General features: G+C 45.5%; 1 protein-coding gene across 1 annotated transcript in view; it reads right to left on the reverse strand.

Annotated features, from left to right (window-relative positions):
* The window catches only part of RAB11FIP3 (RAB11 family interacting protein 3), a 138121-nt gene that overhangs the window by 59453 nt on the left and 59639 nt on the right, over window positions 1-19029 (reverse strand). The window contains exon 3 of the mRNA XM_084818787.1: window positions 752-846. Coding sequence (XP_084674913.1) covers window positions 752-846 — 95 coding nt within the window. The remainder of the gene's footprint in view (window positions 1-751; window positions 847-19029) is intronic.

Here is a 19029-nt window from a genome sequence, read left to right on the forward strand (position 1 = left end):
CAGAAGGCTTGCCAGAGACAGAAGAAAACAAATGGCATGTTTTATAAACCTATTTGACGGGGAGAAGGATCAGAATGCAGCCTCGTCTCCCCTAGTGACTGTCAGGAGCGCCCTGGCGGCCTCTTTCAGTAGACTCCAATAGGCAACTCAAGACACAGACAGACGAAAGGATTCTTTTCAAGGCTTTAATCCTTTTACAACTTAATGACTCTTTCAGATGCTAATCACCAGCGACTAAGCAAGGAACAGCAGAGTAGCCTATGCTCGGGGTAGGCAGTTGGTCCCCGTTTGAAGGAGAATCACGGGAAGACCCTGAACTTATGGGCTAGGGAGAGATCCTCCCTCTTTCCCTTGGGTCCACGGGAGGCGGCCATTGCTTGCGCGCCAAACGGGTGCTACGCCTCCTTTCCGCGCCCTCCATCGCTCGTCACTCCCTGCGTCTGCACCAAGCGTCCAGCAAGCCCCCCTCTGGCACTTTCTCACTGTCAGGGTCACTATGTATCTTAGGAATGCCGGCAGGAGGAGTCTCTGCCAGCTGCTGTGCCTGTGAGGGATGAGCTGGCTCCTCTCCCACGGATTGCTGATCCTCCTCAGAATCAAAACTGCTCTGGGGCTCTATCGGCTCCGTTTCCACCCTGACACCGCCACAGGAAGAGCAACTGTCAGGGCATCCATTGAAGGACTCGAATCTGTAGAGGCCTTCACCAGCAAAGGCAACCAACAGTCTTTGCATGGGTGGGCTTCCACTCACCTCAAACGCAACGAAGTCATCGAACTCATCTGGACAGGCAGACGGTGGCTCCTCGTGGGCGTACCCCATAGCGCAGAGCTGATTGTCAGGATCTGCTGCAAAAAGGAGAAGAACACAAAACAATATATTACAGGAGAGAAAGGACTCTTAACCCGTTAGTTGATTTGACCTCTGTACCCCAGCAAGTCCCAAGCAGTGTGGCAAGCAGGAGAACTGCCAGGAGAAATAGAGGAAAGGCTCCTATGAGACCAAAGCTCTGATCTACAGAGTGCCCATCATCGCTCGGGACCAGCCTTCCCCAGCCTGGTAACCTCCGGATGTTTTGGACTACAGCATTCCCAACCATTGGGCATGCTGGCGGAGGATGAGGAGAGTTGAAGTCCAAAACATCTGGGGGGCACCAGGTTTGGGGAGGCAGCTCTGGATTATTCACTGTCCTGGCCTTGCCTCCATTGCAGTGGGGTAACCACACTGCACATCTGGATCATGTGGGCTTGGAGCCCTCAATCCTTACAGATAGAGAGAAGCAGCAGAATTACCCGCACTCAGAGGAGACACTCAGAAGACTGACTCACACAAAATGAAAGGCTTTTATTTGAGGAGAATTTCTTAGCATTGCTTCCCACAGGAATAAGAGAAATCAATGAAAAAAAAAGAGAATTAGAAAATAAAGGTTATCTTCAGGAATAATGTATGGATGACTTAGGCTCAATCATATCAGAGGTTTTGCACAAAATGTGGTCAGATTCCAAAATGTAAGCTCTAGATGTTTCTCCAATTAATTTTTTGCAAGTTTCATTTTTCAGACCACATGTGTTTGTTTTTTTTAAGCCCCCCCCCCCCCGACTTAAAATCTAATTGCTGCATTTTAAGGCTATAACTCACCGGCCAAATTCAATATTTCTGCTACACCCTTCCCACCCCGCCCCTCCGAAATCCAACAGCCATTTTTGCATGCAATCTTTTTCTTTGAGAATGTTCTCCTCTTCCATTCCCCGTCCCGGTCAAATTCATTTCACCATTTTATTCTTATACTTATTCTTATAATAAATATACTTATTATTTTATTCTTATAAGTCCTTTAAAGACTTATAAAGGAAGCCTTTATCCAGACTTCCTTACCCTCAGCTTATAAATCCGTTCATCTAACAGTTCACCTCCACAAAAGCAATAGAACCAAGGGAAAGGGTTACCGTGGAAATACCAATTTTGCATTCCAAGGTGCAACTCCACCCCTTATAAAAAGAAGACCGTTCTATCAGAATCGGTCCTCTGTCAGTGAAGTCTAACACACGGTGCCCTGACAAATTAGATCCCGTAGCCAGGGTGCGTGACTGCCGAGGGCAATTCTGTAAGTCATGCTGAAAAATGAGCCTGGATTCGCTCTCCAGCCAGCGAGGGAGGCCTCATGCAAGGAGCACCGCTGGCTCACCCTCCGAACACACCGGCGCCACTCCCATTGGCAGCTTTATGGCTGCTGATTCTGCATATCGGAGCTGCGCAGGATTGCAACAATTTCTCTTTGGGGACTTTACAAATTCCCAGTGTCCTGAAATCGTGACAGGAACAGCTAGCATTAAATACGAGAGGGCTTGCTCTAAGGGCTGCAGTGTCTCATTTCTCTTTTTGTTTTGAAGCAGCATTTAATTTTTTTAAAAATAAGAATTTTGCTCTTCAGTAAGAACCTAAGAAGAGCCCTGATGCTGGATCAGACCAAGGGTCCATCTAGTCCAGCATTCTGTTCACACAGTGGCCAGCCAGCTGTCGACCAGGGACCCACAAGCAGGGCATGAGCGCAACAGCACCCTCCCACCCATGTTCCACAGCAACTGGTGTACGTAAGCTCAGTGTCTCTGGTACTGGAGGTAGCACATAGCCATCAAAACTAGTAGCCATTGATAGCCTTTTCCTTCAGGAATTTGTCCAAACTCCTTTTAAATCCATCCAAATGGGTGGCCCTCACTACAGCCTGTGGTAGTGAATTCCATAGTTTAACTATGTGCTGTGTGGAGAAGTCCTTCCTTTTATCTGTCCTGAATCTCCCACCAGTCAGCTTCATAGGATGATCCCGGGTTCTAGTATTTTTAGAGAGGGAGAAAAATGTCTCCCTATCCACATTCTCTATATCATGCATAATTTTGTAGACCTCTACCCTTACCCTCCTTTTTTCCAAGCTAAACAATCCCAGCAGTTATATCCTTCTGTCGCAGGAGAAATGCTCCAGCCCCTTGATCATTTTAGTTGCTCTTTTCTGCACTTTTTCCATCTCTACAGTACTTCTAGTTGACAGGTGCTGCAGAGTCCCAGACTGTGCCATGCTTTAACAACTAATCTGGATATGGCTATAAGGCAAGGGGGCAGAACCTCTTTCAGCCAGAGGGCCACATTCCATGTTGGAGAAGGTCCTGGGGGCCTGCATTCCACTGGTGGGCAGGGCCAAAGGCAAAGGGGGGGGGAGAACATAAAATATGGCAACATATTTTAGTATAAAAAATGGCAGCATATTTTAGCGCCAGTAGCTAAGCATTAGGAGAGACGGTTCATTTTCAACTTTTTGGAATGGGGAGTGGCGGAACCACTCAAATGCCAGGAAATCCCCAAGCAATTGGTGGTTGAGGAAACAGGATGGGGCCAGGGGAAAGGGCCATGGCTTTCTGGGAGGGGCTGGAGGGCCAGATGTGGTCCCTGTACCCCTGTTATAAGGAATAATTCTGTACTTGCACAGCCAAGATATACGAGTCAAGAGATGTTTAAGAAGGTAGGCACAGGGCTTCGACATCAGAAGATCTTTTCACTTTGTTGCTGCAACCTTTGAACTAACTTGGGTCTACGATATAGTTACATGATCAAGGATGAATGGGAGGCCAGAATGATCCAAATCAACCACCACCCCCATTGCAAGGAAACTATTATTTTAGACTGGGGCAAACGGATTGCAGGGTTTTTTTATTTATTACAGCAAATTCCATAATATAAATGCAGGGCGGCAGTGTTAAGCCTGCTGCAGCAGTAACCTTCTGGCACTTTAGAAACTGAGCAAACATATTGCAGCAGCTTTATGTCACGTACTAGATCCCACTTTGTGAGAGAACCAGTGTGGCATAGTGTTTGGAGCAGGGGTAGCCAACCTGGTGGCCCTTCCAGATGTTTTTGACTACAACTCCCATCATTCCCAACCACTGGCCATGCTGGCTTGGGCTTATGGGACTTGTAGTCCTAAACATCTGGAGGGCACCGGATTGCCTAACTCTGGTTTAGAGTGTGTGGATCACCGTACCAGCACTCTCCAATAGGTTTGTCTCCAGTTCTGAAGTTACATCAGACAGTAACCCACAATAGCTTTTTTCAGACTGCCTGTGAGTTGTCACATGGAAGGGGGGTAAAGATATTTTTAAAAACCAAGTAAGGTCAACCAACTTGAAGGCACACACATTACAAACAGGGATCACAGCTCAGTGATAGAGCATGTGGAAGGTTCCAGGTCCAATCCCAGAAATCCAGTTCAAAGGTCAGGTAACAAGGGATGGAAAATACCTCCATCCAAGACCCTAGCGAGCCGCTGCTAGTCAGAACAGACAATCCTGAGCTAGATGGACAAACAGTCCAATTTGGGATAAGGCAGCTTCCTATGTTGTCTATGTTTTTTTCCTCTTCCCTTCCCATCCCCTTTTCCTTGTCTGTCATGTCTTTTCAGATTGCAAGCCTGCAAGCAAGGACCATCTTGTTTTACTGATTACATGTAAGCTGCTACAAGGGGCTTTTAGGCTGAGGACCAACATAAAAATAGTTGAAATAAATAAATAATAAATAAATATGCCAGGCACCTACATTGTATTCCTTCTGGCACCACGTGAAGACCTTTTTATTTTCCCAGGCATTTTAGCATTTTAGCTTTCTAGTCTTTTAGCTTTCCTGTTTTAAATCTGTATTTTAAATCTTTGCATTGCTGCTAGGTTTTACTCTGGTTTTATTCTCGTTGTATTGTTATATTGTGGTTTTCATGCTTTTATATTTTACATTGTTTTACTGTGTGCTTCTTGGTTTTAATTGTTGTGAACAGCCCAGAGAGCTTCGGCTATTGGGCAATATAGAAACGAAATAAATGAAATAAATAAAATAAATATGTTGCTCAACATGAACGTTGCCACAAGGTGGCTTTGCACTCAAAATATTACATCCTGCCTCTATTACTTCCCGCTTGTTGCTGCAACGGGATCCCATTCAGAATAGACTCAGAAGGGTTGAGGAAGAGCCAGGTAGTATCAAACACCAGCTGCTCTTCAAATGCTAGCTAACTTCTAATCCGTCAGCTTCCAGACATAATTCTGAATTGACAGCTTTGATCTTTAAAAAGCGCCTTACGGAGTCAAAGCCATCTGAGCTTGCAGTAGTCACATACCACTAGTTAGTCCTTCCCTTCCATCGTCTGCACGGGTGATGTGCCAATTTTGTAATGAACTATACCTGGTTGGCACAGAATTCAACCCCATTTTTTGGTGGAAGTAGAAGACTCTACACATGGACATCACCAGATGGTCAATATTGAAACCAGATTGATTATGTACTTTGCAGCCAAAGATGGAGAAGTTCTATACAGTCAGTAAAAACAAGACCTGGAGCTGACTGTGGCTCAGATCATGAGCTTCTTATCCCAAAATTTCAGCTTAAATTGAAGAACGTAGGGTAAACCACTAAACCATTCAGGTATGACCTAAATCATATCCCTTATGAATATACAGTGGAGGTGAGGAATAGATTTCAGGGATTAGACCTGATAGACAGAGTGCCTGAGGAACTATGGACGGAGGTCCGTAACATTGTTCAGGAAGCAGCAACGAAATCCATCCCAAAGAAAAAGAAATGCAAGAAAGCAAAGTGGCTGTCTGATGAGGCTTTACAAGTAGCTGAGGAAAGAAGGGAAGCAAAAAGCAAGGGAGAAAGGGGAAGATATACCCAACTGAATGCAGAGTTCCAGAGAATAGCAAGGAGAGACAAGAAGGTCTTCTTAAACCAACAATGCAAAGAAATCAAGGAAAACAATAGAATGGGGAAGACTAGAGATATCTTCAAGAAAAATTGGAGATCTCAAGGGAACGTTTTGTGCAAAGACGGGCATGATAAAGGACAAAGAAGGCAGGGACCTAACAGAAGCAGATGAGATTAAGAAGAGGTGGAAAGAATACACAGAAGAACTATACAGGAAAGATCTGAATGTCCCTGACAGCCATGAGAGTGCGGTCACTGAACTTGAGCCGGGCATCCTAGAGAGTGAAGTCAAGTGGGCCTTAGGAAGCATTACTAACAACAAAGCTAGCGGAGATGACAGTATTCCAGCTGAGCTGTTTAAGATCCTAAAAGATGATGCTGTTAAAGTGCTGCACTCAATATGCCAACAAATTTGGAACACTCAACAATGGCCGCAAGACTGGAAAAGGTCAGTTTACATTCCAATTCCAAAGAAGGGCAATGCCAAACAGTGTTCAAACTACCATACAATTGCACTCATTTCACATGCCAGCAAGGTTATGCTCAAAATCCTACAAGCTAGGCTTCAGCAGCATGTGAACCAAGAACTACCAGAAGTACAAGCTGGGTTTCGAAGAGGCAGAGGAACTAGAGATCAAATTGCCAACATTCGCTGGATCATGGAGAAAGCAAGAGAATTCCAGAAAAACGTCTATTTCTGCTTCATTGACTACGCTAAAGCCTTTGATTGTGTGGATCACAACAAACTCTGGCAAATACTTAAAGAGATGGGAGTACCAGACCACCTTACCTGTCTCCTGAGAAACCTGTACGAGGGTCAAGAAGCAACAGTAAGAACCGGACATGGAACAACCAATTGGTTCAAAATTGGGAAAGGAGTACGACAAGGCTGTATATTGTCGCCCTGCTTATTTAACTTATATGCAGAGTACATCATGAGAAACGCCGGGTTGGATGAATCACAGGTCGGAATTAAGATTGCCAGGAGAATTATCAACAACCTCAGATACGCAGACGACACCACCCTAATGGCAGAAAGCGAAGAGGATCTAAAGAGCCCCTTGTTGAGGGTGAAAGTGGAGAGTGCAAAAGCTGGTTTGAAATTCAACATTAAAAAAACTAAGATCATGGCATCTGGCCCCATCACTTCCTGGCATATAGAAGGGGAAGAAACGGAAGCTGTGACAGATTTTATTTTCTTGGGCTCCAAGTTCACCGCAGACGGTGACTGTAGCCATGAAATTAAAAGACGCTTGCTCCTTGGGAGGAAAGCTATGGCAAACCTAGACAGCATAGTAAGAAGCAGAGACATCACCTTGCCGACAAAGGTTCGTATAATCAAAGCTATGGTTTTCCCAGTAGCAACATGTGGTTGTGAGAGCTGGACTATAAGAAAGGCTGAGCGCCGAAGAATTGATGCTTTCGAACTGTGGTGCTGGAGAAGACTCTTACGAGTCCCCTGGACTGCAAGGAGGTCAAATCAGTCAATCCTAAAGGAAATCAACCCCGAGTGCTCATTGGAAGGACAGATACTGAAGCTGAAGCTCAAATATTTTGGCCACCTAATGCAAAGAGAAAACTCGCTGGAAAAGACCCTGATGCTGGGAAAGATTGAAGGCAAAAGGAGAAGGGGACGGCAGAGGATGAGATGGCTAGATAGAATCACCGATGCAATGAATATGGACTTGAGCACACTCCAAGAGAGAGCACAGGACAGGAAGGCCTGGCGTGCTATGGTCCATGGGGTCATGAAGAGTCGGACACGACTGAACGACTGAACAACAACAGAAGAATGGGGGGAGATTATAGTAAAAGAGAAAGATGTGCTATGGAAAGGGAAAGGTTTTAGCAAATGTGAATAACCATAATCAAAATGCACAGATTAAAAACACAGAGAAAGTACAGTAGTAGAGTTGTATCAGGGCCAAGATCTGTTGCATGCACACTGTTGGTACAAAATTGTATCCCCCAGCACAAACCTGTCCATCTTTCATCAGAGTCTCTTTGTGGCACTTTACAGACTACTAGATTAAGAGAGCAATCTTCTGGCCGCCAGACACTGCCTAGGTGGCCATAGGGTTTTCCGGTTTCTGGGAACCGAGGTCATCTGACCACAGTTCCCAGAAACCGCACTCCTCGCCCCCTTCCCCTCCCCTTTGTAGCCAACGCAGTTCTTTCCATGCAGCACTCACAAAATGAGGAGAGAGAGGGTGAAAATGGGGCGCTCCCAGGGCAAGGAGGGGAGGAGACTGTAGAAGCTGTTTTAGACAGCTTCCTATCAGGTCTCCAGGCCCCTTCCCTCCCCCCTCCCCGAGGCTGCAGCTAGACGCCCGAAAACGCGCATCGAGCCACAAATGCTGGGCGGCTGGAACGCAGAGGAGAGCATCCCCTCCATGCTCTGTCTACCCTGCACTGGATAGGCGTCAGCCTCCGAGTTCGGAAGCTGACTTCTGTCTCCATAGGACTGCGCCCTAATAATCTCAGAAGCTTTGGGGAACTACTAGAGAGTGGGCTCCAAGCTTCTCCTCGTCTTTAACGTGAAACAAGTATTTGAATTTTTTGCCGCTGAGCACCAATGTAGCCACCTTTCTGGAAGTCGTTTCCATCTTAACATGGCAGCAGCATCTTATAAAGAAACAATCCAAAACAAGGAACAGGAAAAAGATGTCAAAGCAAGCACACAGTGACATCAAAGCTGTTTGTAGCAGTTTGATAATCAGACTACATTTGTGGAGTAGAGATGAGGCAAGATTTTGGTTCGGTTTTTTGGTAAGAACTTACCAAAATTTGCTAATTTCTTCATAAATGGGACAGAAAGAATTTGAGATTAAAAAAAAAAATAGCAGGAGAAAGCAAACCTGACAGATCCACCCATCCCTAGGGGAGACCCATGTTCAAATCCTTCCTCAGCCACAAAGCTCATTCTCAGTGAACCTGCAGCAGTCACACACTGACTGGGTTCGACCACTCCATACATGCTGGTCACGTGCCACCGAGTTTAAATAATTACCCTTGCCAGGCGTGGCTTGTCTCTCAGCCTAACCTTCCTCACAGGGTTTTTGTGAGAATAACGTGGGGGTGGGGAGAGAACTACGTATACCATCATGAGCTCCTTGGAGGAAAGGCAGGATACAAATCAATAACCACAAATCAATAATTGCAGTTGTAGGGCAACTACTATTTATCCTCTTACTTCCTACCAACATGCCTTTCTGTTTCACCAGGCTAAAGGCAAAGATTCCCACTAGGAAACAGAATGAGAAAAAGCGAAGTAGAGGAAGGAATGAGTCCAAATTTCTTGACCTATTCACTTATCAGTTATGACTCTCAAGTTTTCCAGAAAGGTGGTTCGAGTCCTATTAAAATTTTCCAGGGCATCACAAGGCTATATTCTTCCTACAGAGTACTACCAGTTTCTGCAGCTGCTACTGCTCTATTTCTGGGAGGTTTCTTAGCCTTCCCAGGAGTTGCCAGGTAGCTAAATGAATGATCAAAGCTGCCCTAGAATCCATTTTTCCCATCCATTGGGGAAAAAACTGCACAGAGGCTTTCTGCTGTGAATTAGAAAGGGTTTGTAATACTCAGAAGAGAGGCATTTTTACAGGAAAGGGAGGGAAAAGGAACAACGTAAAAGTGAAGCCATGCTCTGCAGTTTATAGGAAAATCTACTTTTTGGAGTTGATATTTCAAAACTTCTTTGGCAAGGCATGTCGTTGCACCCCAGCTTCACTCATTTGGCTTGCTCACGAACAGTGAAATCCAATGCACACCTACTCCGAAATAGTGAGTCCCATTAAGTTCAATAAGCCTATATTGGAACACGTATAGAACTGAAACCTAAGAAGCCTTTGTTCACAGTGCTCATCATTACCAAGTTAAAAGAAATCTTGGTCAATTCATCGCTGGAGAATGCTGGGAGTTATAGGACTTTTTTTCTGCCTAAACATGCATAGAATTGTGTCCGTAATCAATTATAGTTCTGAAGGAGACAAGCACCCTGTTTTTAGACCATGTACACATCACAGCAGGCATCATCTAAGGGCCTTTCTACATGAGACATTTATCGTGCATTTGTCATTCCTTACTCATGGCTCTTTACAGGTTCTTTAGATGATAATGTGACCGTACAGTTTCGCGTCTGTGTCTAACCAGCACTTTCAGTGAGCTTTTTAGAGTAGGGAAAATCCAGCATTTATTTGTGAAAGTGAAAGAAAGCATGATTTCCTCTTGTGTCTTTCCATTCTTCTGCTATACCACAGTGCCACCTAGACGTTAAGTAGCAGAAAAGCAGGAAAAGAAATGCTCCTTGTGTAATGCTCGGATCTCAGTTCTGCGATGAAGCCTTAATATGGTGGATTGATAGCCGATTAACAGCCTTGTGTAGGAAAGCTCTAAGGCAGGGGTGCAGATCCTCAAGTCTGGGGTCCCCATCCAGTCTGCCTGGAGACCCTATATGTCTATGCCCCCTTCCCTACTGGCCATGCTGGCTGGGAATAATGGGAGCAGCAGACCAACATATCTAGAGGGCACCAGGTTGGAGAAGGCTGCCTTAAATACCTTTATTGGGGGGGGGGATGCATCACTGAAACCTAAATTGCGAACAGATTAAGGGAGCACACCCTAGCGCTTCCACCAGTCATTCACTGCCATCCAGCCCGTATTTCTCATTCCCCTGGAGTCATCTGCAATGCAGCACACCCCACCCACAAAGTTACCTTCATAGAAAAACCAAGCTTTTAATCAGCCAAGCTTATTCCACACTGCACTACAGTGGGGAAAACAGTCATAGCGCTCTTGCAACAAGGAGACAGCTGGCATATTTCTGAGCATCAGGAAATTTTAGATGGAGCCCTAAATGCAGTCCTGCAATAGGGAAACTCCTATATACTCCCATTAGGGACTTCACTTCAGCTTCCCTGCAGCTTACCTAGCAAAACAGTTCATCTTGTCTGGGTTTCATCAACTTGAGGGGTGGGCAGCAAGCACCAATGCAGTTCTAATGCGTGGCAGGGGGTAGACCTGAGAGCCATTGGGGTCCTTCCAGAAATGCATGAATAGGAGCTGCACAAGAGTTAAATTAAAAGTTAAAATGTTGAAAAGCGGAGATGCCAAAATCATCCAGCATCGATCCCAGTGAGTTTCATGGGAAAAACAGGGATTTGAACCCAAGTATTCCCTTTTATGGATCTGACACATTGTCCACTACACCAAGTCTGATGGAACAACTGGGGACGCTCACTGTCTATTTTCTTTACATTTCTCATCCAGAAGCTTTTAACTAGCCCACATTAAGAGCTCACTCCATCTTTTCTCTAGAGCATTACACAACCAGCTCCCTTCAGTAAAAGACAGACTGTTCATAATCCAGTTCAGAGAAAAGAGTTTTTAAAAATACCACAGTGTCTTGTAGTACCTTAAAGTCTAACACGTTTAGGATGCAATGCTATGCATGTACAGGACAGCTGGCTGGGAAACGCTGGGAGTTGTAGAACTTTTTTCTGTCTAAACATGCATAGCATTGCACCCTTTTCTGACATAAGTTTTTGTGGATTGTAGTCCATTTCATCAGATCCATTAGGTGTCATCAAGAGTTTCAGGTATATATACAATACATACGGTGTTAAAAAAAAAAAAAACCCACCACCACATCTACTGTATATATACCTGGAACTCTTGATAAAAATCCATGCATCTAATGAAGTGGACTATAGACCATGGAAGTTTATGCAAGAATGAATTTGTTAGTCTTTAAGGTGACACAAGACACCTTGTTTTTGCTGCAGTAGACTAACACGGCCACCCTTCCAGAATTTTTCTTACAAATACTGGAACTGTTCCTTTGGGCATATCTTATGCTACAGATCTAAACTAGTTTAATAATCATCCCTACTCTCCAGATAACTCAGAGCTGTAGTCGTGGCAGGCAGGTTGAGAGGAAGAACATCAACTAGTGATGTCTGGCAGAAGGAATCTTGACACTCCTAAACTACAATTCCCAGGATTCTCTGGGAGAAGCCATGCTGGTTGGATTGGTACAAATCCTATTTGTAGGGGAGATATGATCTTTGCTTTGATGCTCTGCTCCGCTTCACCACATCAACACCATCTTTTTTGAATGCCTAAAAAAACTGTTATTACATAGTCCAACGTCCATCATTTTGATCATTAGCGCCTCAAAAGGTCGGCTGGTGCCCCCTTTGCCCACCCCACCCATGCCACTCATTGCCAGGGCTTTCTTCTGGAGCAGCAACTAAGAGACACCAGGGTGCCGGGCAGCAGACCAATCTCCTCACGCATCAGCAGTAACAGTACAGAACAGACAAGCTCAACATGGGTCGAGTTATCTACTCAACTCATTATCGCGTTGCGCACGGCGGGGGCTCTTCACCTCCCTCCTCAAGCGCATATGGTGCATTTTGTACAGTTGAGGTTGCCATGGAGACCTCGCCAGCTCGTCCCTCTGACACAATAGGCCACATTAAGCTTTTGAATTCCTGACCAAATGAGCATTATACACACACACACACACACTCTCCTTGCTGCTCATCAGTGACACAGACCCACAAAGGCCTCCCCATCTTCACATTGTAAGCACATGCGCTGTCAAGCACAGTTTTATTTTTTTATTATTATTTATGATTGCATTTATACCCCGCCTTTTTTCCTCTTGCAAGGAACCTAAGGCGGCTTACATTATCCTCCTCCTCTCCGTTGTATCCTCACAACAACAACCCTGTGAGGTAGGTTGGGCTGAGAGTCTGTGACTGGCCCAAAGTCACCCAGTGAGCTTCCATGGCCAAGTGGGGACTAGAACCCGGATCTTCTGGCTCCCAGTCCGTCACTCTCACCACTACACTACACTGGCTCTCGTTGACTGAGACTTCACTGCGCTGGTGTGCTCGGAAATTCAACAGCCGGAACGGGAGCATCGGCACGACAAGGAAGCATTTGCACAAACTGAGACCCGAGGTTCTTATTGCTATACCCCAAGCAGGTCCCGAAAAAAGCAAATGCAGAGACAGAAATACTTAATTTATTATTTATTTTAATTTATTTGTTTACAGTATTTGTATACTACTCCACATCAAAAGATTCTGGAGTGGTGAACAGCAGATAGATAAAAGAATACAAACCATGTTAAAACAGTTACTGTTTTAAAAAAGAAACACAGTACTGATAAACCGAGTTCTGATAAAATCACAGCCAGTCACTCAAGGAAGACTTCCTGAAATAACGACGTTTTGCTGGAGACAACACAAGGCTGCCGCTTGCCTGACCTCCAAAGGCAGGCAATTGGCTCTTCTCCTGATGGACTTCAATCAGGCCACAGGTCCATGTGGAACCACCAGAAGCATTAATGCATCTTAACTCTTGTTGTGTTCTCATAGGAAACTGCCTTCTACCCAATCAAACCAGCTAGCTCAGTATTGTCTAAACCAAGGGCTTAATTCCATTTCAGAGAAGCTTTCGGGGGCCGCATCCCAGTGGTCGGGCTGGGCCAGAGGCAAAAGGGAAGAAGCCAAAGACCCTAACCCTTGGGGAAGGCATTCCAACGTTTTAGAGTGGTGCTGTAAACCCAGCTGCCTCTCAGAGGCCCTAGTTTACTAGTCCTGCAAGCAAGTTAAGGCGCGGAAGGCGAGAGTGATGAGGGCTGAAAGGGTGGGCTCAGGACCGGCCCTACCATGAGGTGGCTGCCTTGGGTGAAAGATGCTGAGGGACAGGAAGCAGCTGTGAAGTGTTGGAGGGCGGAGCTGTCTGTGCCATGTAGCCTTTCCTGTATCCCCCTAAGCTCGCCTCCTGCCTTCAGGGTCGGTGGAGGAGGCTGTCTCGTTGACGGCATTGAAGAAGACTGGTTGGCTTCCGTATGTAGAATTGGCATGAGGTGGGCTTCTTGTCTTTTGCCTCAGGCAGCAAAATGGCCTGGGCTGGCTCCTGAGTGGACAGCAATGGCCAGAACTACAGATGTGAGGGCCTGAAAAAAAGAATGGCGGCGGGGGGGGGGGGGAGCACGGGAAAAATTAAGGAAAAAGCAACTTCCCCCCCACTCCCATCCAAAAAAGCCCTGGGGAAAAAATCCCAGAACATTTTGTTGTTGCTTCCGGCACCCCACCCCACCAATTTTTCCATGTTTTCTCCCCATGCCTTCACATCTCTAGCCAAAACATATCCATTCCTAACAGGCAGCAGAGGATCTCTTCGCAGCCACGCCAAAATTATTCCATGTTTTAAATTCAAAATTGGGGGGGGGGTGAGGTGGGGAGATAGTCAACCTGACTCATAGCTCACATTCTTCACCTCTCTCAATACTATGAGTCTTAACACCCAGGAACCAGATCCTACAGCTCTAATAGATGCAACTGCCTCAGTTTGCTTTGCTTGCTACAGTAACATGAACCCAATATCCATTTTCCTCTAAAGTAGTTTGGGGGCAGGGGGCAATATGATAACTTTTGGGAAAGGAGCAAGGGCAGGAGAAAGCAACCTGCTGATCAGGACCAGAGCCGTGTGTGTGTGTATTTTCATGTGTGTGTGTTTTCATGTGTGTTTTTCTCCCATTGCTTCACATAGGAACAACTTAGAACAATAGATGCTTTCAGGAGCATGAAATCAGCTGCGGCAGCATTACTTGTACTCAGCCAGCCCAAGGCAGAAGAAAGCTACACAGCTTCAGAAGCCCTGTGGCCTCCACTTCTGACACCATGCAATAAGTTTGGGTCCATATCTTAAGAAGATAACATGGTGGTTTTATTAAATGTAGTTACAACCATGCACAGTTCTTTGCTGGGGCTCCCTCAGCCAGCCCCGGCTCCACTCCCTCACCCCACTCTCTAGGGATCACTTCCAAATCCCCATCCCAATGTTTCTTGTAAGGAAATGTCTCTAAATTACGACAATCACTATAATTGCCATCCGTGGCACCTGGGAACCAGACAGCCAAGCCCAGAATGGTGTGAATAAGGCAGCCTGTGAGCTACGACAAGGCGACAAGCTCTTCTTCTAACCACAGATTGTGGAGACAGGACCAGACAAGAGAAGCAAGAAGGCCTTGGACAGTCAACACTCCACCTGCCTCAGTGCCAGGCCAGAGAGCAAATGCAGCCCCTGGATACCGGAAAGACTTTTCGCTTGCAAAATAAAGCGTCATTCAGTTCCTTTGGAGAGGTCGAGGGGAGAATTAAAAATGTAAGAAACACCCTAAACAGCAACACAGCTCAGAGTGCCGTCCTATAGAATTTAGGAGTTGCACCTCTTTTAGCCCAGGGGCCAAATTCATTTTCGGAAAAGCACTCAGGGGCCACATTCCAGTGGTGGGTGGAGCCAAAGGCAAAAGGGGGAGAAAACTACCAGAAATACCAAAAACACCAGCACATTTTACTTTAAAGCTCTTGATGCTGGTAATCAAGCTTTAGGGGAGGCATTTCAACCTGTCAGAATTGGGCTGCGGGGAGACTTACAAAAGTCAGGAAATTACCAAGCTGGGAAACCCACTGGGACCCCAGGTGGGCCAGAGTTCCCCCACAGGTCTGAGATCCAACACGCCTGCTTTAAAGGATTTAAATTAAGATTTTACAAAGGGGTTTCAACAAGGTTCTCTTCTGCCCCCTCTGTGTTCCCCAACCTAGCATGCTCCAGATGTGTTGGACTACAACTCCCATCATCTCAGCCAGTAGTCCAATGGCCATCCTAGCTGGAGGTGATGGGAATTGTAGTGAAAAGCATCTGAAAGACACCAGCTTGGGGAAGGCTATTCTATGAAGGCTATTCTACGACAACCAAGTGAAGCTCTTCAGAGAGGCACAGACAGACACTAAGAGATGACAAGGCCAGACCAGTATAGCACTGCAACTGAGAGTGTGATGTAGTAAGCCTCGCAGATGTTCGAGCCTCCGTTCAGCCCAAACTCATTCAGTGAGCTTAGCAAATCACCACCTCACTTGGCCTCGGTCCTCCCAGCTGCAACATGGGAATAATAACCCCTGCTACAGGGCTGTTGCAAGAACTGCGCCAAAGTGAAGTGCTTTGAAAACCTAAGGAAAAGAGGCATATACAAGCATCACAGAACACATCTGAAGGCAAACGAAGCAGTTCTATTACTGAAGTGGAACAAGTTCAGCCCTACAAGCTGCCCTGAGGCCTGTAAGAGTAGGCTGAGTCTTAATCATGATTAAGAATAGTCACCTTGGATTACCCACATGCCCACTGAGCCCAGCATTTCTCCCATAACTGCTGAGTTATAGAACTCTACTGCTTTACAGTAGAGACAGTAGCAATTGAAAAAGGGGTGGGGGGGAGAAGACAGCACCGTTCAACAATATTGGAGCCTGTTCGGCAAACCTTTCATTCAGTTGGAGCCTCAAGGCTTTGGTGTCAGAGCAATGATCTCGCCAGCGCACATCTGAGTACTTTTCTGCCATCCTGACGGTGGATTTGCAGCAATAAAGGCAGAACGACGTCACTGTTCCAAGCTTTCTTGCTGTTTCTCCTCTTGGAGAAACTAGGTCAATGTGCTCGATCATCTGCCTTGTTGGTTTGGGCCATGCATGTCCCCTGCCAAGCTAGCTAGTAAAGACTATGAAAACCAGAGCACTGGTGAAAGGCACAAAGCAACGTTCCATGGAATATAATTAACGAAACGTATTGGCCTGGTTCACACATAAAGCTAACCCATGGTTATGGAGTGTTGAATGCTGGGTTATTGTTAACAAGCTGTGTTTGCACATCATGATGAACCACCCAGAAAGAGAACCCATGGTTTATTGTTGGGTTGTGAACTCTGGGTTGTTTACATCATTGGTTTGTGTTACGTGTGAACCAAGAACCATGGACTGTTTCACCAGGCTACAGAGGGAGCAGGCAAGAGTGGTAAAAACAAACAAACAAAAAACCTGCCACTCTACATGCCAATACTACTGCACCACAAAGACATTTGGGATACAGGGAGAGAGTGGGAGACGGTGGAGGAAAAACAAATAACCCAAGGATTGAGAAAAAACAAAGTGTGTTCAGTTGACTGCCAGACAAATCCTGGGTAGAGCAACAAACCATGGGTTACATAAACCATGGGTTACATAAACCATGGGTTAGCAATTATGTGCAAACCAGGCCATAAAGTCTGACTTTCACAGTCAGGGAGTCACCCATGCATATCCATCACTTGATGACTGCAACAGCGAGCAGTGCCTTGCATGTGTGAATTGGCCAAAGTCTGACCACCAAAGAGAGAACTGCTGTGTCCCAAAAAACAAAATGCTTTGCAGTCGAGTTAGTTCACACATCCATCAAGCAAACAGCAATCTAGTGTAAAGCAAACAAACAGTGTGTGCGCATGTGTGAACCCAACCCAAGACAGAGCCATTCAAGACACAACACCTGCCCTCCAAACATATTTAATTCTCTCTCTGTGAACAGGTTTGCTGGGGAAACCCAAGTACCAGCACCCAGTGCTGCAGCTTACCTGTCCAACTGGACTGGTTCTGCCTACATGAGGGACAGATCAAGGCTTTGCTTGTGCACACTGAATTCTGGAGGCATGGCGAACCACCACCTGGTCCAAGATGCTTGCTGCCAGAGTGTGTAACTGCTCAAGAAAGAGTGCACAATAGTCATGGGCTGCACCATCTTGGAGCCATTCTGGATGGCTGCTCATGCCATCCCCATCAGGATGGTGGGTGGTTGTTTTGGTTTTGGTTTTTTTTTTTTAAGGTGCTATCCAAGATAGCCACCTCTGTGAATACCAAGACCCTTTTCCAAATGTGAAAACTTGTCATGCTCAAGGCAGCCACTGGACCTGGATTAATTAAGTCACTGGATTAAGGTGACTTAATTAACTCCAATGAATCAAATGGCAAAGTTCCAAGTCCTGTTATTAATAAGACTCCTACCCAGCTGAAATAGCCTTGTGCCTCTAACAAGCATGGAATACTTAAAGGTCACAAAAATAGGTTAGTAGGGTGTGCACCATGATTCCATAGGAAAATAGACAAAAGTGTAGAATGCACTGTTGGGCATGGAATTTGCCTTCCTAAGAATCTCAGGTTTCTTTCTCTCTCACTTGCTTTTTTTAACAATGCAAGTTTTTAGTCCTTAATAGCTGCAAGGACACGCTTGCAACTGCAAAGGTAGTGTCTGCCGAAATCGATTTCAGCTGCTTCTCTAGGTCCGGAGACTCTCTGTAGCTGGGTGTCAGGCTTCAGTACTCTGTATCTCTCCTTAGTCCAGAGGTGAGCAACTTGTGGCCCTCCAGATGTTCTGGCTTACAACTCCCATCATCTTTCACCACTGGCTATGCTGGCTAGGGCTGAAGGGAGTTGTGCCCCCCCCCCGATGTTTTAGCCTACAAGTTGCCCACTTCTGCCTTAGTCCCATGTTACGCAGTAAGAACTGCACAGCATAATTTGTACAAAAAACAAGATAGTATGCAAACCAAGCAAATTCGCATAATTTAGCCATGACACAGAATTTGGAAGGTGTTTCTTTTTTTAGTACAGAGCACAGAATGTACAGAATTTTTAGGATGAAGGTATGCTACTTGCTAAATGCATCCACCTCAGTGGTGTGAGTCCATAAACTTAGTTCCCAAGATGCTATAAAAGAACTCGAAAAGGAAGTACGTGCCACAATCAGAGAGCTAAATCATGCTTAAGCCCTAAGATTCAGGTCTGTTTCGGGGATGTGATGAAAATTTAATCTTCCTTGCTGCTGAAAATCTCAACAGTTTTTGCCCAGAGATATGCATGCATACACACCCACTCTAACAAAAAAAGGTGATCAGGTACAAAATTTGGTTTCATGTAGAGTTATGCTCAATTTTGCAGTCACTGCAGCTTCCTGGATCACTGCTGGCAGCTTGGTAAACGAATCAAAGTATGTGTTCCACTTACAGTCACTACAGGCAGGAAGAATCTTCATAAGCAGTAGTGGTTTTAAGGTAATTTGAAGGGCTAACAAACGCACGCACCAAAATCATTTCAAAGCATGGCTAGGAATCTTTCAAGGAGCAGCAGCAGCAAAGTTGTATAAATATTACATATCCAGGTTTATCTATAATTTCTCATCCATATGTATACAAAAATATTTTTAAGTAGAACCTACGAGCATACTGGGCACTTTCACAAAAGGCTTTTTAAAAATACTGGGTGACTATATGGATCAGTAACTGGTTAAAGAACAGGAAACAGAGAATAGGACTAAATGAACAGTTCTCAAAAGGGATGGACATAAGTAGGGTACCGCAAGAATCTGTATCAAGACTGATCCTGGCTGGGGGATCTTGGCTAGGGAATGCTGAGAGT

This window comes from Heloderma suspectum, chromosome 12 (genome assembly GCF_057233095.1).
Source record: "Heloderma suspectum isolate Gila_16-S chromosome 12, 16-S_ref, whole genome shotgun sequence".
NCBI classification, from domain to species: Eukaryota; Metazoa; Chordata; class Lepidosauria; order Squamata; family Helodermatidae; genus Heloderma; species Heloderma suspectum.